Source organism: Gigantopelta aegis, chromosome 4 (assembly GCF_016097555.1).
Source record: "Gigantopelta aegis isolate Gae_Host chromosome 4, Gae_host_genome, whole genome shotgun sequence".
In the NCBI taxonomy this organism is placed as follows: Eukaryota; Metazoa; Mollusca; class Gastropoda; order Neomphalida; family Peltospiridae; genus Gigantopelta; species Gigantopelta aegis.
The window spans coordinates 79,893,563-79,916,011 of NC_054702.1; the positions used below are offsets into that span (position 1 = coordinate 79,893,563).

The 22,449-nt window shown below is 35.7% G+C and overlaps 1 protein-coding gene across 4 annotated transcripts; it reads right to left on the reverse strand.

Annotated features, from left to right (window-relative positions):
- Nucleotides 1-2,587: 2,587 nt before the first annotated feature.
- Nucleotides 2,588-22,409, reverse strand: LOC121371171 (kelch domain-containing protein 2-like). Of its 4 annotated transcripts, none has more exons than XM_041496870.1 (11): nt 21,931-22,409; nt 20,969-21,087; nt 16,902-16,975; nt 13,933-14,154; nt 9,832-9,925; nt 9,631-9,708; nt 8,229-8,368; nt 7,047-7,159; nt 6,106-6,266; nt 4,875-4,927; nt 2,588-3,874 (listed from the first exon to the last, which is right to left on the reverse strand). In XM_041496870.1, exons 1-11 carry the CDS (start codon nt 21,935-21,937, stop codon nt 3,706-3,708), a joined length of 1,230 nt encoding a protein of 409 aa, XP_041352804.1. In that variant the 5' UTR covers nt 21,938-22,409; the 3' UTR covers nt 2,588-3,705. The 4 variants fall into 4 exon arrangements, with proteins under 4 accessions (XP_041352804.1, XP_041352805.1, XP_041352806.1 ...); XM_041496871.1 differs by having other exon boundaries at nt 22,257-22,407; XM_041496872.1 differs by having other exon boundaries at nt 22,336-22,392.
- Between the last annotated feature and the right edge of the window lie 40 nt (nt 22,410-22,449).

Consider the following 22,449-nt stretch of genomic DNA (forward strand, 5'->3'; position numbering starts at 1 on the left):
ATGTTGTGGTACACTGGTTGGAACGAGAAAAACCCCAATTAATTGAATGGATCCACAGATGTGGTTTGATCCTACAATGCAAGCACCTCAAGTGAGCACTCAACCGAGTCACATTGATCACGCCTTAAAACCCGCTACATTTTTCCCCATTAGCAACAAGGCATCTTTTATATGCACTTTCACATAAACAAATAGGACATACCACAGCCTTTGATACACCAGTCGTGAGGCACTTGTTAGGACAGGATAAAACCCAATGGTCTGCTGAGGGGAATGTAAAAGGTGTAGATTCGTGAAAAATAATTCAAGAGCCCCATAGGGGCAAGTCCGTTATTTTTTATAAATCTAAAAATCAAAATGCATTCTCCATCTTAATCCATTATTCATTAAAAAAAAATTATGTGACTGCTAAATTAACTTCTATTTTATCTTTTTAAAATCAAAATACTGATTACAACAGCAAATATTTACAAAACTAATAACCCAAAATCGTTTTTATTTTAGACTTCAGTTTAATAACTATTATTCTTAACTCTAATCCCAACCTAAAAAAACAAAAGAAAAAAGAAAAAAAGAAATGAACATTTCAGTATTTTAATCCCATCATAAACATGTACACAGTACATAAAAGTGACATGAATATACATATTTAAGAGACAAAATATACATTAGTTGTTTAGAACTGATATTAAACATAGTAAGTAATAGTAATTTAACATGGTAAGCTGCCTTATCTCAATCAGAAGAACAAGGCAGTGCAGGGCTTGAAATAGCAGTCTGCGGTAAGCAAAACACACTCCATTTGCTAGACCTATCACATAAAATAGAAAATAGAAACAATGTCAGACATATGAGTCGAGCATGTTGGTTTATCTGATCTGCTATTTATCTTGTTTTTCTACTGTACTTTAATTCCATAATGCTCTGAAATAAATCTGAGGCCCCAATTTTTCACACACCATTCTAAAACCTTCCTTCATTCCGTTTTGTCCTATTTTCAGAAGGCCATATTTTTTTCTTAGCAGGACCTGCTTTTAATTAAAAAAACATATTGGTGGTTTTACCATCAAAAATCTTTTTGGAGTCAATAAAACTACTGATATATGCAGACCTGTCAACCTTTAGACAAGAGAAAGCAGGAGGTGTGTGTTGAAAAAGCAGGAGATTTTGTCAAAAAGCAGGAGATTTTTAAATTCACACAATTTAACCCAAAATCGCAAGATTTAAAAAAAAACATTATTACAATAAGTTATATGAATACTTTATAATGTCATATATTTCCTAACCTTAGATCTTGGCATTAAAAAAAAAAAAAAAATATAAATTATTATTTTTTTTTTTATTTTTTTTTTAAATTATTATGATTTAATACATATTTAAAAAAAAAAAAAAAAATTAAAAAAAATTGAACAAGAAATACAAAATTTAATTAGTACATTTACGGTACACTTACAGCCTTACAGGTTGCGTTTTATCTTTAGTGTACCTAAGTACCAAAGACAAATTTATATAAATCTTATAAATTAATATTCGTTTTTACTATAATGAGGAACTGGCGTGGTACTTATTTAAAATCATTATAATGATGCAATAAACATTGTATTTTCATTAATCTGACATCGTGTAAAATATACCGGAATTATACCCATTTCCGTGAGTAACTTTATGTCAATGTCAAACACAACATTTTTTAATTGTACAAAAATAATTTCTTGAAGTGTACCCTTATAACCAACATTTTACTGCACAAACATACAAAATTAACTGACACAGTATGTTTATAGAGCTAATTGGTCTTTTCGTTGTCTTGCTGTGACATGTGATTTTAACATGCATCGTGTGTATCGCTGTCAACTCGGAGTCTGGCAGTTCAGATTCGTCATAGTTGCATTATGTAATCCAGTGGGAAGACATTTTACAATTCAGAGGTGTTATTAGAACTAAATTGGATAGTTTTTTTTTTTTTATATGGCAACACTGAATGTCAATACACAGCCTGTTGAATTAGCGGCAACACGCATTGTAGCCATTACGATGACAACAAACATTATAATTACATGTCATTTTATAAACTCCATGTGCTTTTTTAACAATATAAATAGGCTATCCCACAATTTTCACTTCGGCAAAGGTTAAACAGTCGGGACAATTCGGCCTGTTACATTCTCAGAAGCCGAAAGTAGTCGACATTTGCCGAATGAGAAAAAAAGGCAGAGTTACTTCCCTTCTGTTATTTTGACAAAAGAGGATCGATTTTTTTTTATACTTACAAAAATGTCATTTAAAAGGAGAAACTGTCTCCCGCACAGGGGAAAGGAGATTTGATCAAATACCGGGAGACTCCCGCGGAATCCGGGAGGGTTGACAGGTCTGTATTATATGATGGAAAATTAAAAGAGTAGGGACATCCATATTCCAATTTGTACTAATTTTGTGTTCGTGGTTTTTAAACAAATAATACATGAGTGGCCGTTAGACATCATTTATCTTACAAGTTGTTTTCAAACATATCTAACGAGCAAAAGTGAGTTGGATACTTTTTTAAACGAGTTGTAAGATAAATGGTATCTAATGGACATAAATGTAGTATTCTCTTTCTTACATATCCTCCCAAAAAAAATTTAAAAATAAATTTACCTGCCTTTTCCAACTAAAATCTATATATGGTCCTAGTGTTTGTAATTAACTCATACATTACAGACAAGTCAATTTTAGGTTAATTTGTACATCAAATTTAATCATGTTTTTTTTTCATTGGATGGTATGGCATTGGCGACCAGGTATGTCTTGAAACTGTTATCACACATATATGTGTTAACAGTATGGTGTTATTAAAACTAATGAATGATGTTCTCACCAATAGGTGTGTAAGAAACTGTCTTCATGATGTCATTTAAAAACATTATCTAAGCACAGCATAATTATATTCACTAGGTATGAACACAACTGTCAGATCTATGTAATAATAGTCAAGCTTCGTCAATTGCAATTAATTTCATATCTGTTTGGACACTGTAATATTTCTAATAAAATTAAAATCGTTCATATACAAAAGGTAATTTCTGGATGTTCAGTCATAATACTAATACAGTAAAACTCCTCTAAAACAGACACCCATGGGACTAAGTAAAAAATCTGGTTTTAAGGGGTATCCAGATTAGAGATAATTAAAAAGGGACTATGAAAAACAAATGTTTTGAGGGTATTCCAGTTTACAGAGTGTCATGTTTCCACGGGTTTCACTGGACATGTTTCAGATTTTCATTCCAGGGATATTTATGACTTAATATAATAAGTCCAAAATATATGACAGGGTTTAATTTTGATTATCTCCAGAATTGTTTTTTTAATGATAATCATTCAGTTTGTGCATGACATCATATCAATTACAACTGTCTCTTGTAAAATAAAGTGAACACACTAAATTTACCACAGGTGAATCTATCAACCATTTGACCTGGGGGGTTTATTGACCAAAGACTCAAGTAAATCTGTCCATTGCATTCCCTGCAAAATATGTCCAAAATAGAGTGGAACTAATCTTTAATTTATGAACAAAACTGTGTTTGTCTTTCTAATTATAACTGACAGGAACCTCTAAAAATGCTGAAGCAGAAGAATTGCTATAGATACCAAACAGTTTTGAGTTTCCCACCAAAGAACACCAACACTATTATTTGAACACAAAAATGAGCCTTTAAATGGTTAACTGCCAAGGGCAGGCGACTCCAGCCACTGGATGTGAAGAGCAGGGTGCGGTGATGTGTTTTGAGCATGAAGTCTTTGACATAGCCACTGTTGTAACAAGGTTGGGAGCATCTTCCAGTATGGCTTTGTTTTCTCTTTATGTTTAAACACCATCTCCAGGCAACATCTGTAAAATAGGTCAGGTTATAGGGATTAACATGCACATTCAGAGCAAGCTGTTGTAGTGTATGCCAGCTCCTTCATCCAGGACAGGAAAGGGTTTGGGGTGAGTGGAAGGAGGAAGTTCACTTATTTGTGAAATATCTAAATGTATTCAAATGCTTTATTCAATTGAAAAGCAACATGAAAAGCTCATATTTTATATAAAGATATTTATTACCCCAGCGTTCACTCATAACAGAGAAAATATTTTCCATATTTTCTCAGTGAGAAATATTCTGCATTGGTTTACCGAACAATACTATTGGACAATTTGACGCTCACAAACCAATGACTTTGTCGGTACTAAACATGACGTTATTACGATTTGACAAACCCAAAATGACGTCATGTAGTTTAAAGAGTTTGCCTTTACAGGGGTCTGTTTTTGTTTAAATTAATAACAAAATGTCATTTTAATGCAATTCATTATAGATTTTGAAGCAAAATAAAGATAATAATAATAATAAATGTGTGGGGTTTTTTATTATCTATGAACGTGATTAAATTACAACGTTATGGTAATTCTCAGAACAGTGCGTATTTAGTGGTTTACATCATTTCTATACAGGTTGGCCATCGTGCATTTGCGTGGAAAATAAAGGTTTTTAGACAAAAAAAATAGCTGAGGTAATAAATAGAATAACAAACTCGGTTCCAGCTATTATCAAATTTATGTCCCTCGTGAAATAATTTTCATTTGTTACTCGCTAAAGCTCGTGGCAATTGAAAATTATTTCACTCTGGACATAAATTTGATAACTGGTAACTCGTTTATTATCCTCTATAGAAAGCTATTTCTGCGAACAATATATAATTTGAAAAGAGAAAAAAAGAGAAAAAAAAAGAGAGAAAAAAAGGAGAGAAAATGCTTGTTTTGCTTGCATGTTTTCATTTATCTTGTCAGTGGATTAGATAATAAAAATTAAATACAGAAATGTAACATCTTCAGAGAACTATTTACATACCTCAACAGTGTCTTAGGCTCAATTCTAAAGAGTACAACCTCATTAACATGACGCTGAAATAGTAAACACAAGAATGAAAAATACAAGCTTCTGAGAATTAAAAATTTTCTAAAAATAAATTCAGGTAACCCATTTCATTCTGCATACCTCATTACAATCATGTAAATGATAATGCATGAATGAAATATAGGTCACTGTACTAGATTTCTGTAAGTGATGGTTAAATGAAATGACTGTGCTTGCAATTTTCAAAGACCCGACAAGTAAAACATGTACCCAAACCCAAGCAATCACAAAAATCTATGCAGGTAAAATAGTATTATAATAAAATTGGATTCACTTTCATTTTGAATTATGGAGGTTAAATCTGTCTCAAAGTGCTAACATTAATGTTTTAGGTTTTACAGCAGTTTTTGTATAATATTATACTGTTTTTAATAAAGAATTTTGTCCAACTAATCACATCTGTGGTGACATCAGTAGGGAAAGTACTCGTGTACACTCACAATTTAGTATAATACCTTCCTGAATACACTATAGTTCCCACTGGCTTTGGTGGTTAAGCCATCAGATATAAGGCTGATAGGTACCGGCTCTCACCCAGAGCGAGTTTAACAACTCAATAGGTAGATGTAAGGCCACTATACTGACTTCTCTCTCATTAACCACTAACAACTAACCGCTAACTCTCTGTCCTGGACAGCTGAGGTGTGTGCAGGATAGCGTGCTTGAACCTTAATTGGATATAAGCACGAAAAGAAAGAGAAAGATAAAAGAAAGACTATAGTTCCAATGTTTTTTAGAACATTTATTCCCAGAATCCAATAGATGTTGCTAAATAAATCAGTTTAAATGTTTAAAAACCCTTTAGTATATTTTTAAAACTTATTTTATAAACTTAAGAATTTCTCACTGTACAGTAAAAAAAAATAAAGACTTACCGTATATGCAAATATGTTCGCGAATAAAATATACCGTGGAAATTGCGAACACGTTGATAGCACCGCAAATTTAATTACGTGCCAACTTATTTCAGATTTGGTATAATTTTCATGGATACAAAAGACATTAGGGTACAGTATATCACACTTCAGTATATACAATAATGACTTTAAACAAGCGTGATTTAACCAAAAAAAGCTATTCTTGACCCTTACTATATGCACGTTCAAGTGACTACACTTAATCCTGGATTAACGTCTGTCAACTTCAGTATTATATATTTACTTACGCTCTGAAGGTCACTTCTGAGAATATCATTGCTGCAGCCACCAAATATGACGATGTCCCCAGATGATGTTATATCCATCGTATGCCACAGACGTGTATGTTTCTGTAGTATGTCCAATCGAGTCCACTGTAATGCCACAACATCTAGAAGCCATGCATCACCTAGCAACACACAAAAATAGAGCAGACATAAATTAGTACCTTAGTTCAGATAAACATTACGAAAGTGATTTTTGGTTAAACTCCACTGAACACAATAAAAATTAAAATCTTCTTATTCTCATTTTAAGTTCAAACTGCTATGTCAACTGAAATAGAAAAGAAAAGTTATATGCAGTAACATTAAACTCTCTTAGTTATATTTAAGACACAACTTTTACGTAAATATTCTGCATTGCACTTTTGGAGGCAAAATGCATGATTTATCAAATACCGTAAATTATTGTTAAAATATAATTCTTACAAAACAAAGTACAATTGTACATAATTAAATTTCCGTTACATTCATTACAATATACCGTCGTCCCATAGCAATGGGAGTTTGTTCATTTCCCGATGAATGTAAAAATTACGTTGTCAGGGAACGTCATTTTATATTGGTAATTTGTCTTACTGAGCGTTACTGTTTTAAGCCAAAAAAAATCTAAATAAAATGTTTTAATGTTATTATTAGTAAGTATGTTTCAAATTTAATTATAAGTATTGTCTGTTATTTCTTTTACATTCATCTGGGTATGAACAAAAAAAATCACCTGCAAATGTATGTGAGAATGGCTTTACCAATTCACACAGTTTGCAAATGATTTTTTTTGTTCATACCCCGATGAACGTAAAAGAAATAACAGACAATCCTTAAATGCATCAAATTATAAAAAAAATTAAAATCAATATTTAAGTAACAACCTGTTTTAAATGTTTTCTACAATACATTGATATTCATACCTAGTGGCCTTTGGTCAGTGGTATAGCCTCCATAAAGTAACACTTTGCTGTTTGAAATTGCTCTAAATGCATGCCAGGATCGACCACAAGGAATGTCTCCGAGCGGATTCAACCTAAAACATATAAATGTATATTATTATCTAGGTCTAGAGTAAGACTGAAACAAATAAATTCCTTTAAATACATTCTACAAACCAAGGAAAGCTTTGAAATTTTTTTTTTTCACTATAAAAATCAAAACATGTGAATTCTATATTATTACCTTGAAAACTGGACAAGAAAGAAAATTAAATACCAATATTTATAACATACCTATTCAATTTTACTATAGTGATAGACGTTTTCAAACAGAGTGATAAATTTATCTTGCATCACACATATGTGCGATCTGGACCGCTGGACTGGAACTTGTAAACGGGGAATTACCTTTTTATATTTACTAGCGCCATTTTATTACTGACATCATGTCTGATTTACAAATTACTTCACATCGTATTTGAAACATTATATAAGATTGCAGCAGAGTATGATTCTTAACGTTAAGAAAATCCATGAAAGGAGGATTGATTAATAGATTTAAGACAGTGTAGTTATGATGATAAATAAAAACCATTTTTGTGAAAAATAAAAGGTATGTAATAAATACAGCACCTGACATACATTGTTTTTGCTTCCTATTTATTGCACTTGTTTATTTTGTGCAAGAACATACTACTCAACCACATAATCATGGTATATATATTCTTGCACTAAATAAATTTGTGCAATAAATAGGAAGTGAAAATAACGTATGTGCTTAAAAATACATATCTATTACCAAATCCAAAATTGAAAACATCCCAATACAAGGACTCATTTGGAAGATTTAAAATATACATTATTACATGAATTTTGTTTTTTGTATAAATAATCCTGTATATATAGCATTAACAATATTGAAAACATGGCATTAAAAGCATCTTCTTCTTCTTCTTTTTTAGTGGGGTGTGTGCAAGTATTATATAACAGTAGACAGATTTGCTTCATGGCTGACAATATTTCAGTCTTGCTCTTGACGAAATGTTGAAATTAATCTTATGTTACACATCAAACAAGCCACAATTGTAAACCTTCCACGGTGTCATTAAACAGATATTCTTTTCCTTTACACTGTCTTGGTAATAAGAAAGTTACTAGACATACTCTCCACTCCAGGTTAATGATGTCATATCCAGACAGTGTAGGTCGTTCCTTCTTGACATGTCGTGACGTCCACCAAACACAAACAATTTTGATCCAGCCAGGGCAGCCCCGTGTGCTGCTCTAGGCACAGGTGGAAATCCCTACAACAGAAGACTGCCATATTAACGGTTTGGGTTACAGTCGATATTTAATGTTCTTTCCATCATTATATTTTACAACTTATTTTCGTGTATATCTAATTTATGTTTTAACCTTTTTGTCCTTGACATACATCTCATCTACCTGTGCTGTCTGTGCAGAAAAGTGGCGTAAACATTAATTTCAGAAATGTCAATGAAGGATCCTTTTGCTTCCTCATTGACTTGTTAAAAGTCACTCTGGGTAGGAGCTAGTACTGAGACGTGAACCCAGTACCTACCAACTTTCAGTCTAATGGATTAAACTCTACAACATCAACACTAATTAAATAAAAATTCTTATACTCTGCAATGCTTTTCTGACAACAAAACACCTAATTTGTGTTAACTAACATACTTACCTTTCCTGCTTATGTATCTGGAAATTTACAGTGTAGACTCGTTAACCCGTTTCCACAAAGATGTCACTTAGCATTGTTTTTATTTAAAAATTGTTGATATTTTAGTCAAAAACAAAGTAAAAAAATGTCAATAAATAGTCTTAGAATGACATATCCAAATATTTGCTAAATTGTTGTTGTACAAATGGCACGTGCTATTGTTTGTTATTGTTTCTAGTGTTTTGGTAGCGGTTACTTTTATCTGTACAAGGAATGTCTGAGTTTTTTAAGAGTTATCAGGGTATGAAAAAAAAGCAGGTGCAAACTGTATGAACATGTGAAGCCATTCACACAAAACTTTGCCACACTTTATTTTTTATACTCAGATGAATCTAAAAGAAATTAATGTAACAAACAAATCCTTATAATTAAATTTGAAACATTCTTATTAATAAAAACACAAACAAGATCATATTTGTTTTAAATTTGTTTTTGGTTCTTGGACAATAACACTCAATAATACAAATTACCAATATAATGTGAATTCATAAGAGATAACATTTCTTGACAAAAATTTTCATCGCGAAATTAACAAACTTGCATTGCTACAAATGGACTAGCCTAAGTACTCTGCCATTCGAGAGCTAGATGGACATTTGGACAGTTAAGATTGCTCTCTCAGCTAGAGATAACTCTATAGTAAAAACACGGAACGACTGCCTACCGCTGGGCAGGCAACAATTCCCGCTCTAATACAAACAAAACCCTAAGTTTGATGTTAAGTACCATTACATTGATAATTTTCGAGTTTGCTAATAACAAATATTTTATATATTAATCACCAATACACACACTACAGGAAGAAACCCGTTAGCACAAATTCACCTTGCATTTTGGGTTGGACCATTCCCAGGTTTGTGGATCAAAAACTAACAGTTGGTTATTCCATGATCGTATTGGGCTCTAGAAAAGTAAAGAAAAAAAACATTAAATAGAAATTAACAACCTGTGAGTATTTTATTGATTATCTTATTTTTAGAATTCTCTTCATTAAGGCCTCTAAAAACCCTGCTTATATTGACTTACCCATTGTATGGTTGGGTCTTCAAAAAATTCTCCATAGTCACAAAGGTATTCAGAGTTAAAAACAGGAGGACCGAACCCAGCAAAGCAATATATCCTATAATAAACAAAAGAAAAAGATAATGAACAATGTGCAATAATTACATTTTTGCTATTCCTATTATGACCATTGGTGGACTCAGTCTTGCATGTCTTTTTTCACTGCAACAAAACAAAACTATTTATAAAGCAAATTGAACCAATCTTCAAAAAACTTTTCGGTAATAAATTTCGCTTGAACCCGTACGCCATGATTTTTGGCATAAAACATAAGCCTGGAGGTTATGCATCGCAGTTAGGAATTTTTCTTTGGAGTAAAGCGATAAGGGTAATATGGACAACTAGAAAATTATTAGAGGGCGATAAGCCATGTAATGAAATGGCACTTTTCAAACATTTAGTTTATTCAAGGGTCGAAATAGAATTTTTTGCCAGCTTAGAGCGGCCCAACAAAAAAAGAAAAATTCTTAAGACACTGGTGTTTCAAGGGGGTCATTGCCTCGTGCAATGATGCCTTTGACATTACATATAAATTATGATAAAAAATGGCAAATTGCACCAAATGTAGAAAAATAGACCTGGACCCCCCAGCTTGTAGCTTTGGGGGCCAGGTCCGCAAACCAGGTTTAAATATTGTAAATACACATCACCTAAGCCATATACACTAATCACAGTAAAGAAAACAAAAATACAAACATGCACTAATTAAAATGTATATTATTTTGAAACAAGCACTGACACTTATATGTATATCTTTATTGGCCACATTCAAGGAGAACCTGGTTCATTGTAAATAGGGAGGTTTTTTAAAAAATAAATGGGGCACCCGGCATGTTCGGGACCTGCCTGAAATGGAGAAAAAAAATATAAAAAAATTATGACCATTGGTTCCGTCATACAAGGCTTATAGAATTTTTATAAAATCCATGAGCTATGGGATCAGTGATTATTAATATTTACTAGACACAATTAAAAATTCACTAGCCCTACTTTACTTTATGTTAATACACTTTTACTAATAGTAATAATATTCCATAAAGAGGGAGATGGAGCTTTCCAAGATTGGAGGATGGGGGTGGGGGCAGGATATTCATATTACAAAATATGCTTCAATACAGTAATTAAATTGACAATTTTTGTTCACTAGCTGTCAGGCATGGCAATAGTAGTTATTTACTAACTAAACATTGAATATCACTAACCACGGGAGTGGGGCTACCATAATCTAGAAGCTCTGAGTCATAGCAATGCAAGTTTGTCCATTTGTTATTGTGCAATATTGTTCAAGAACCTAAAAAATAATTCAAAATAAAATATAGTCTTGTTTGTGTTTTATTAATACCAGTAATTATGTTTCAAATTTCCAATAACTGATTTTCTATAAGGTTGCAATCTCAAGTAATATCTCTGAATACTTAAGCACTAAAATAGATACAGTGAAACCCCTCAAAACCAGACCCATAGTAAACCGGAATTCCTTCAAAACCAGACGTTTTACACGGTTCCATGATTTGTGTATCTTTTAACACTAAAATTTACCCCTCTAAACCGGAAACCCCTCTAAATGATCCAGTCCCATTGTGTTCCTTTCATGCAAATTTTACCTCAGAAAACCGGACAGTCACACCGACGTCAATCTTTACTTATACTTTGAATACCCACTCAGCCAAGCTCCTTTTCATAGCCTACATGTATGTCTCACGATTACTGCAATGAACAGCAAAGCAACTAGGAATTTAATTTATTTTTCCAATTGTTTGAACCCTTTTTTTGTTGTTGTTGTTGTTGTTTGTTTTTTATCTTTGCAAAGTTTATTTAACAAAATAAAGAGTAACCAAGAGTAAAATTATTTGGCTTGGTTTGGTGGAAAATGTGTTAACAGTGAGTGACAGTTTTGGGACTGGCAAATCGACTGCTGGAAACATTATAAAGAAACATGACTCTTATAAGGCACAGTATGAAAAGAACACTAGTGGAAATAAATAGTGGTTTAACAATGCATGCAAGTTTGACAAACTCAACGAACTGGTGTGGCAGTGGTTTTGCAAAGCTTGTGCTAAAAACATTCCCATATCTGGCCCTATTATTCAAGAGAAAGCCAATGAATTTGCTAAAGAACTGTTAGTGCCGGAGTTTAAGGGTTCCAATGGCTGGCTAGACCGATGGAAATCGAGATACTCTGTGAAAGGCTTCAAAGTCAGTGGTGAGAGAGCTGGGGTTGACGTAGCTGTAGTTGAAGACTACAGAGCAAGAATACCAAAAGTTGTAAGCGGCTATGCACCGAAAGACGTTATCAACTGCTATGAAACCAGCTTGTACTTTTGTGCGCTATCTACCCAAACCCTCTCCGTGAAAGGTGAAGAATCTAAAGGATACAAATCATCCAAGGAATGATTAACTGTAATGTTCGCCTGCAGTGCAACGGGAGAGAAGCTAAAGCCACTGGTCATTGGTAAATCTCAACAACCTAGGTGCTTTAAGAACGTCAACATACACACGTACCCATTACCCATTACCTACATCACCAACAAAAAGGTGTGGATGACCGCTGCAACATTCACGAGTGTAAACAAGACCATGAGGCAACAAAAACGGAAGATTATTAAGCTGATGGATAACGCCACATCACACGCACCCGACCTTCAACTCAGTAACGTGTGTTTGAAGGTTCTACCAGCGAACACAACTTCGTACCTTCAGCCTCTTGACCGGGGATTATTCGCACCTTTAAAGCAAGGTATTGCTGCCACATGCTGTGCTATCTCGTGTCCAGGAATGATGTTGCCGGTACCCGACCTTTGCAAACAGCTGACATTACTCGACACAATTCACTGGATATCACATGCTTTGAATGAAACGAGGTCGTCTACAATCACCAAATGTTTCACCATCACTGGGTTTTCGGAGACCGACAACTCAGTTACTGATGACAACGATGACAGTGATGACATTCCATTAGCACGTCTGGCGTGGGAACTGATAGTTACCAACATCAACACTGACCGTTTGATCAGCTTCGACGACGATGTGCCAGTGGAGGACTGTTCAGATGACTGGGAGAGAGAACTACTGTCTGATTTTCATTGTAACGAGATACCTGACGAGGCAAGTGACAACGAGTTAGAAGCAGAGTTGTTTACTCCTGGAAGTGAACTCTCCCATTCCGATACTAGAAATTTAAACATTTTGCAATCCACAAAGATGAACGTTTTTTGGGGACATGTACAAGAACTAGGAAGTTTGGCACATGTCACGACTGTGAAACAGAGATGTGAAACACGCCAAACAACAATGGATGCATTTCTCAACATGGACTGATTATTTCTTATTGTGAATTCTGGATAAATTCAAAATGTTTCTATAAATCATTAAATATTTCATTTTAATCAAATTTGATTGTTTTTTTTGGCAGTTGTATTAGTTACTATATCAGTAGAGAACACCAACCAACAAATGGTTTACATCAATACTGAAACCTCTGTAAACCGGATACCCCTCAAAACTGGACTTTTTTCTTGGTCCCATGGCTGTTCGGTTTTGAGGAGTTTCACTGTACATGTAAGTTTCCATCATTTCCCCAGATGCACCACATAATGGTGGAGAAATTGAAGCTTTAAAAGTTAACTTTACAATAAAGTAAAGTTATTAACAAGACAATTTTAGGTGGTTTTTTTGCCAAGATGTAGTAAAAAATCGGGAGATGACAATAACTTTAGGCTATTTTATAAAACAAATTGAAAATCCTGCCATTTGGTTCAAAGAGAAAAAAATATTACCAAAGTTAACCCTCGTCAACAGTGACATAATTTGTGTGATTTTCCTTGTCTGCAGCTGTGTAGTGTACATAGTGAAAATTATCTAGAATGACGTCACATATGAATAACTTTGTCATCCTTGTTTTCGAATAAGTGTAGATATTTTATAAGATGCTTTGTGGCACTCTCGTGCAAGCAGAAATAGGAATACCACTTTTTATTCACTATTATACAGTAAAATAGATTTAAACCACACACCTCATTATTAACAATTTTATTATAAAGTGAACTTTTAAAGAACTTCACTTACTTGTCTTTATAAACCCACACAGATGTTTTGTCTCTTGGACTTGGTTCTGTGCTATGATACTCCCTCGTCTCCCAGCAGAACGTCTGTAGATTGAGTCTGTAGACCATGTTCATGTTGCCGTTTTCCATGTGGCCAAACAGAATATACCAGTACTTGTCTAAGATACAACTACTGGCACCAGACAGGCCTGGAGGGTACTGGCCGCTTGTTACCTGTTTAGTCCTACAATAAGAAAAACAGAATATACCAGTACTTGTCCAACACACAACTACTGGCACCGGACAGGCCTGGAGGGTACTGGCCGCTTGTTACCTGTTTAGTCCTACAATAAGAAAAACAGAAGATACCAGTACTTGTCCAACACACAACTACTGGCACCGGACAGGCCTGGACCCATATTCACAAAAAGGTGTAAATTTACGTCTACTACTAGCACTTACGTCTGCCATAGATTTACGTTTACGTGCAAGAAGCACCTTATTCTCAAAGAAGGTCGTAAATGTAAATGTAACTTAGTTGGACGTAAATCTACGATTTAACACTCATCGGAGAAATAAAAAATAAAAAACATTAGAAACGATGGCTACCGGGTAAATAACAAATGCGCAAAACTCAATTTCGTTTGTCGTCTGCTAACAATAACATCGCGAACGGTGAACCATGACATTTTGGTATTGTGAGGATCCGCGTTTTGGTACGAACTTGAGGATATTTCTTAAAAAGGAAAAGATAACTCAGGAGAAATTGGCCGAGTCGAAAACATCCGTTCGATCACCAACAAAAATATGTTAAATCCGTGGGCGATCGTCATCGCAAACTGCTTCAATTATTGGAACTGCTGCCAGTTTTCGTAAATAATAGTAAATAACGGCGATCGTGCTTGATTTATTATATGAACACGACTTACGTGCAGCGTTAGTTGTAACTGGAGGCACTCTTATATTTACGTCCAACTTTACACGTAACTTACGTTTTCGTTGTTTCGTGAATAGCTCTTCAGTCGTAGATTTACGTTTACGCGTAAAACTAGGCTTACGGTGTTTTGTGAATATGGGTCCTGGAGGGTACTGGCCGCTTGTTACCTGTTTAGTCCTACAATAAGAAAAACAGAATATACTAGTACTTGTCCAACACACAACTACTGGCACCAGACAGGCCTGGAGGGTACTGGCCGCTTGTTACCTGTTTTGTCCTACAATAAGAAAAACAGAATATACCAGTACTTGTCCAACACACAACTACTGGCACCAGACAGGCCTGGAGGGTACTGGCCGTTTGTTACCTGTTTAGTCCTACAATAAGAAAAACAGAATATACCAGTACTTGTCCAACACACAACTACTGGCACCAGACAGGCCTGGAGGGTACTGGCCGCTTGTTACCTGTTCTGTCCTACAATAAGAAAAACAGAATATACCAGTACTTGTCCAACACACAACTACTGGCACCAGACAGGCCTGGAGGGTACTGGCCGCTTGTTACCTGTTTAGTCCTACAATAAGAAAAACAGAATATACCAGTACTTGTCCAACACACAACTACTGGCACCAGACAGGCCTGGAGGGTACTGGCCGCTTGTTGCAGGTTTTGTCCTACAATTAAAAAAAATTGTTTTGTTTAGCAACACCTTTAGAGCACAATGATTTTTTAATCATCGGCTATTGGATGTCAAACATTTGGTCATTTTTAAAATAGTCTTAGAGAGGAAACCCGCTCCATTTTTTCCATTAGTAGCAAGGGATCTTTCATATACAGCATCCCACAGATACCATGGCCTTTGATATGCCAGTTGTGGTGCACTGGCTGAAATGAGAAAAAGCCCAATGGGTCCACCAACGTGGATCAATCCTAAAACGACGAAACATCAAGCAAGCGTTTTACCACTGAGCTACGTCCCACCCAGTCTTACAATAAAGACAGAACTTTTCCAGACTTTTCACTGCAGTGATTATTCTTTTTCATTTTCGGTTAGTGGGCTATTGTCCATTTTCTCTATAAACAACAATAAACACATCATTTACAAGCTTACATGCATGAAGGATCTTTTCTTCAGCATGTTTAATTTCACTTTCAAAAATATCTAAAAATCCTTTACCATTTTCAAAATATGCTGCAGTGTATAAAATTACTGCCTAAAGGTAAAAAAAAAATGCTAGTCACAGCTAAATTATATTATAGCTAGTTTTCAAATTGGAAGTAGGGGTGTAGAAATAGAAAATAATTCTTTGTCGACCGGATTAGTACCAACCAGCAGTTACCAGTTCGGCACAATTTCTACTAGTCTAGTACCATAGTCTACATCACAATTTTGTTATAATACAAACTTAACTTCAAATAAACTTTCAGTGAAATGAGAACACGTTGAGACTTTTTTCTTTTTTTTTGCCACACTAATTTAACAAGCATTCCGAGTACTGCTAAAACAATATATATATACATCATATATCTCCTACCGGACTCAACAAATTGTATTATCTCCAAAGTTCAAGAAATATATCTCCTTGATAAATGGATAAATCGCCATGAATGTCAAACTTGATCTATAACATTACATAAAGCTATATACACAAAATTTCAGTTCAATATCTTGAGGTATTGCGAAAAAAAAAAAGACAGGAAAACTGTCCAAGGGCAAAAATGGACAAATCGCCATTAAAGTCAAATTTGCTCTGTAACAGTACCGTACATGATAAAGCTATATACAAAATTTCAGCTCAGCATCTTAAGGCATTGCGAAAAAAAAAGGTCAAAAAACCCTACGTGGGACAAACAGACGGATAGACAGACAGGATGGAGACGAAACCCTTAGTCCCCTTCTGTTGGACTGGTAGGGGACTAAAAAAGTTTTGAAATAGGAGTAATAAAGCAGGTATAAAGAAAAAGAAGTCAACTGGCAGAAAAAAATATGGTTGCCTGGTGGTTATGTTTTTAATTTATCGTCAGAATATTGACTTGCATTACTTTCTCACCATTTGTTAAACTCCACACTGTACAGCCAGACATCCTTTACTGGCAGGTAGCGATCCGATGCTTCATTCTCGTCCTGCCACAGAGACAAAAATAATACTGTCAGCAGATATTTGTATAATATAAAAGTATTAGACATTTTACACAACAATACACATATATTTGACAAACTGAGTGTTAACTACGCAATTTGAATGAGTGAGTGAGTGAGTGAGTGAGTGAGTGAGTGAGTGAGTGAGTGAGTGAGTGAGTGAGTGAGTGAGTGAGTGAGTGAATGAATGAATGAATGAATGAATGTATGTTTAATGACACCCCAGCACAAAAATACACATTGGCTCATGGGTGTCAGAAAAGGTAGCTTTAACATCTGTGCTTGAATGCCTACATCCAAAGGAAAGAAAGGAATATGTAACATTTCAACACAGTTTAAGCTATGGTTGTATCGTTATTTCTACGAAAGAGAGGGAGAAAACCCACTGCCATTACATATACTACTCCTACCAAAAGGCAGCAAGGGATCTTTTGTATGCAGTTCCCACAGGCAGGATGACACACATCAGTCTTTGATGTTGAAGTCAATGGGCAATGGTTGGGACAAAAAAATAGGTATGTCAAGCAGAATTGATCCCCACAGCCTATCACACTCCACCTGCCAGAAAATTATGAATTTTAAAAGACTAGCCTGAGTTTGTGCCACTGTCATTGTAAGATGATTCTGACTAATAAAAAATCTATGCATACTAAATATAGTTTCTCGTTTATAATAACAGTGTCTGTATATTCAATGTGTTTTTTGTCATCCTAACTAGATTTAGACTACAAATAATTTTGTATGTACGAAAACACACATATATATATACATATATATACTCTTCAAAAAAAGAAACGCAAAAGGGTACAAATGGGTTATAACTCCGATTTTATGTTTCCTACCGGTTCATGCTTTGTGAATATAAGGTCATTGCATGTCCCAAACACATTCCCACGGTTACATTCAATAAAACGCAGCTACTGTACAATAAAGTTCCAAAATGTGAATATTCGCAAAAACGCAGCCACGTGCAAACCATGTCACCACTGCACGTGCGTTGTCTGCACGTGCAACATGAACACCGACAGTATAAAAGTGCAGGGTGTTCGCTTGCCTGGCCTCTGTATCTGGCCGACAGTTGACAATCCAGGACATGCCACGTCTCAGTGAACCGCAGAGAAACAATGCCATCGGCCGACTAGACGCAGGCGAATCCAGAACGGCCGTTGCCAGGGCATTCCATGTGTCTCCAAGCACCATCTCCAGACTGTGGGACCGTTACCAGCAACATGGATCAACATGTGACCTCCCTAGATCCGGTCGACCACGGGTCACTACCCCCGGGCAGGACCGCTACATCCGGGTACGCCACCTTCGGGAACGATTGACTACTGCCACCTCCACAGCCGCAGCAATACCAGGTTTGCGCAGGATATCCGACCAGACCGTAAGGAACCGCCTACGTGAGGTAGGAATTCGTGCCAGACGTCCAGTTCGAGGTGTCATCTTAACACCACAACACCGTCGACTCTGACTGCAGTGGTGCCAGATTCATCGACAATGGCCTCAACTGCGATGGAGACAGGTGTGGTTCAGTGACGAGTCCCGATTTCTGCTCCAACGTCATGATGGAAGATGTCGCGTGTATAGGCGTCGTGGTGAACGTTATGCGGCAAACTGCGTGCAGGAAGTGGACAGATTCGGCGGGGTAGTGTCATGGTGTGGGCAGCCATCTCACACACTGGCAGAACTGACCTGGTCCACGTGCAGGGCAACCTGAATGCACAGGGCTACATTGACCAGATCCTCCGGCCACACATCGTTCCAGTTATGGCCAACGCCAACGCAGTGTTCCAATATGACAACGCCAGGCCTCACACAGCACGTCTCACAACGGCTTTCCTACAGAACAACAACATTAATGTCCTTCCTTGGCCATCGATATCACCGGATTTGAACCCAATTGAGCATCTATGGGACGAGTTGGACCGACGCCTCCGTCAGCGACAACCACAGCCCCAGACCCTGCCCGAGCTGGCAGCAGCCTTGCAGGCCGAGTGGGCCACCATCCCCCGGGACGTCATCCGTACTCTGGTTGCTTCAATGGGCAGGCGGTGCCAGGCAGTTGTCAACACACGCGGAGGCCACACCCGGTATTGACTCCAGATGACCTTGACCTTGGTGGTGTGTCCTATCACTTACTCACAATGGACTAGAGTGAATTGTGAACAATCCTGCAACATTTGGTAATTATCGGACTCACCATTCAATAATTAAATCAATTCTCCAAATGTTACGACAATGTGGTTTTGCGTTTCTTCTTTTGAAGAGTATATATATATATATACAGTCGAACCTGGTTTAACGGTCACCTGTACATAACGGTCACCTGGCTATAACGGCCACTATAAATCCCCCCAATGCATTTCCTTCTTTATTTGACCTGTACATAATGGTCACCTGTCCATAACGGCCAGCGGTCACTATTTTTCACCCAAAATCACAGGTTGAACCTGCTATAATGGTCACAAGATGATCGTCGTGAAGACTTTTTTTGGTTTATTTTTTGTCCCTGGTATGTCTTTACTTTTTCAATCATCTTAAAATTTTAAAATTAAATGTGTTTATATGGCCATGTCTGTAGCTTTGGGTTTATTTTCCGTCAAAGTAAAGTTCCATTGTAATTCTCTGATCGTAACTGAAAAACAAACAGACACTTCCGTGACACGCAGTTACTGGTGGTGTAATTCGATTGGTTCTCAACATCCTCACTGAACAGTAGACAACTTCCCATTGGCTGTACATAATGTAATCTGTATGGATGGTCACTCTATCGAGTCTCGAGAAACTAAACAAATGACGTATTATGTTAGGTGTTTCATTGTTTCTAGCCAGACATGATTGGTAAATAAACATGAATTGCTGAAGGCAGCGGTCATTGAAGATGCCCCGTGTTAGGATTATTTAAGCGACGCCTAATCTTATTCAGCTGTAATCAACGATCATACTCCACTGAAGGATTAGCGGTGACATGAAACAAACAAATGAGTTAAACATGTCACATGGGTATTAACCTTCAACTAAACAAAATATCTTCTGCAAGTCAATGTTAGCATTTGCGAAATATATTAACAAATACATTTGTATGCAAAATACCACCGAAAAATAGTACTGCTTTAACGTTAGAATAGAGAATCGATGTTATTAACAAGTCTGAGAAAGGCAATTTAAGTGCGCGAAAGATTGCCGATCATTTTGGTGTAGGACGTTTTCAGATTAATTCTATTTTAAAAAGGAAAGCTGATGTTCTGGCTGATTTTGACAATAATGTTTCAGCCGAAAGAAAGAAGTGTTTTATTTAACAACGCACTCAACACATTTTATTTACGGTTATATGGCATCAGACATATGGTTAAGGACCACACAGATTTTGAGAGGAAACCCGCTGTCACCACTACTCTTCCGATTGGCAGCAAGGGATCTTTTATTTGCACTTCCCACAGGCAGGATAGCACAAACCATGGCCTTTGTTGAACCAGTTATGGATCACTGGTCGGTGCAAGTGGTTTACACCTACCCATTGAGCCTTGCGGAGCAGGGTTTGGAGTCGGTATCTGGATTAAAAATTCCATGCCTCGACTGGGATCCGAACCCAGTACCTACCAGCCTGTAGACCGATGGCCTGCCACGACGCCACCGAGCCCGGTCAGAGCCGAAAGAAAAAGGCAGAAGAAAGCAACAGGCAATGATGACATAAACAAGCTAGTGTGGGAATAGTTTAAAAAAGCGACATCTTTTTTTGATGACAGTTGTGATATGCTTTAGTATATGGGTTCTAATTTTGAACCTGTATGACTGTATATTAAAAAATAAAATGAAGTTTGATGTAATATAAACACTAGGATGATCAGAAACACACTTACAGACACAGATATTTTATGTAGAAAAATATGATTAATCATAAAAACATCTCATTTAAGTTTTAGATGGCAACATCTCAAAAATTTCAACTAACTCAGGGAATGTTTCTGTATTTACCTGATATCCTCCCCAGACTAACAGTTTATTTCCAACACAGGCTGCAACATGGCCGCTTCTTGGAGGAATTTCTTCATCCATTGGGATTAGACCTTGGACATCCGAGTTAGCTATGTAAGCTGCAACAACAGAGTAACAGTTTCTTGTGAACATAATACAAATCGATTTGCATCAAGGATCACAGTTTGATCGTATTTAATCAGTTTGAATTATATGAACTTACGAAGTATTTGAATTATTAGGAAAGATGCTATAAATCCCTAATTTACCTTTAATAACTGTTCAGCATTTGTTTTCTTTATATACAGATGAAAAAACCCCCACCAAAAACCCATCATCTAAACTGTAGGATCCGAACAATTTCAGCTAACATTTTTTGCAGCTATCAACTTAGAATTTTATAATTGATCATCACATCAGAAGATCCCAACCAATAATTTTTGTTAAAATTATAATCAATCACTTGAACTCAACATCATTGGCACAAATGTCATGTTGTTTAATTAGTATTTAAATAACAAATTGAAATATCATTAGAAATAAACAGACATTTCAATTATTTTGTTCAATAATGCCTTCAATGTGCCTACCTTAATATATTATGGTAAAAGATTTAAATTCCTGGAAACAGAATGTACATAATGTCATTTATTTAATTAATAATCAATTAAGTAATTGATAAGTGATGACTGATTTTCTTTTAATTTTTTATCAGATTCCCAACACTTAAATATTAACAATAATTTCTTTCTTTTTTTAAATGTAGGCTACATGTGTAGTTCTAATCTGAACATATTAAACTATCATACTTTAAAAGATTGACAACTGGAAACTTTTCATCTTGTCCAAACAGTGATTTATAAACAAAAATGGTAACAATATATTTTTCTTTGCTATTTGTATAAATCAAAGTAAAATATATATTTACTTATTTGATCTAAAGTTTTAAAACACTACTGTACCTTGCATTATTGAGTAAACATCTCTTGCTGGTTTAATTCTAAAATCACTATGACCATGCTAAATTAAATATAGGCCTAACCTTTGAGATTGGGGGTTTTTTTAGTTTATTTTTTTATTCAGTCTCTGTCACTTCAACGCGTGTAATTAATCAACTGTAGTTAACAACCATCAAAACAATATGACCCTACAGTACACAATGCATTTATATTTTAAAGTGCGATATCATGTTAAATTGTTATTCTGCATTTTACTATGTCACTGTGCTGCGCGTGTCACTGTCAAAAAAAACGTGGTGCAATTGTAAACAATCTAAAGAAAAACAAACAAGTAGGCCTAGTGGTCACGGACAACAACGCAGTCAGCTGATCATGCTTTCACTAAAATAGCTGTCACCACACACATACATGTATGTTGTCAGAATTTAACAACAAGAAGAACTACAACCAACAAACACAATTGTAAGAAACCCACAATAATGGTTACATCCCTTACACCATCAACTAAAAAATATAAAATAG

What these genes read in the sequence shown, in the direction of transcription:
- LOC121371171 (XM_041496869.1), bottom strand. Translation starts at nt 21,121, where the DNA reads ATGTTCACAAGAAACTGTTACTCTGTTGTTGCAGCTTACATAGCTAAC. An exon ending in GTGTGGGTTTATAAAGACAA is followed by an intron (nt 9,926 to 13,932) that starts GTAAGTGAAGTT and finishes TGTTTATTATAG; the next exon opens with GATATATTGCTTTGCTGGGT. An exon ending in GAGCCTAAGACACTGTTGAG is followed by an intron (nt 3,875 to 4,874) that starts GTATGTAAATAG and finishes CCTATTTTACAG; the next exon opens with ATGTTGCCTGGAGATGGTGT.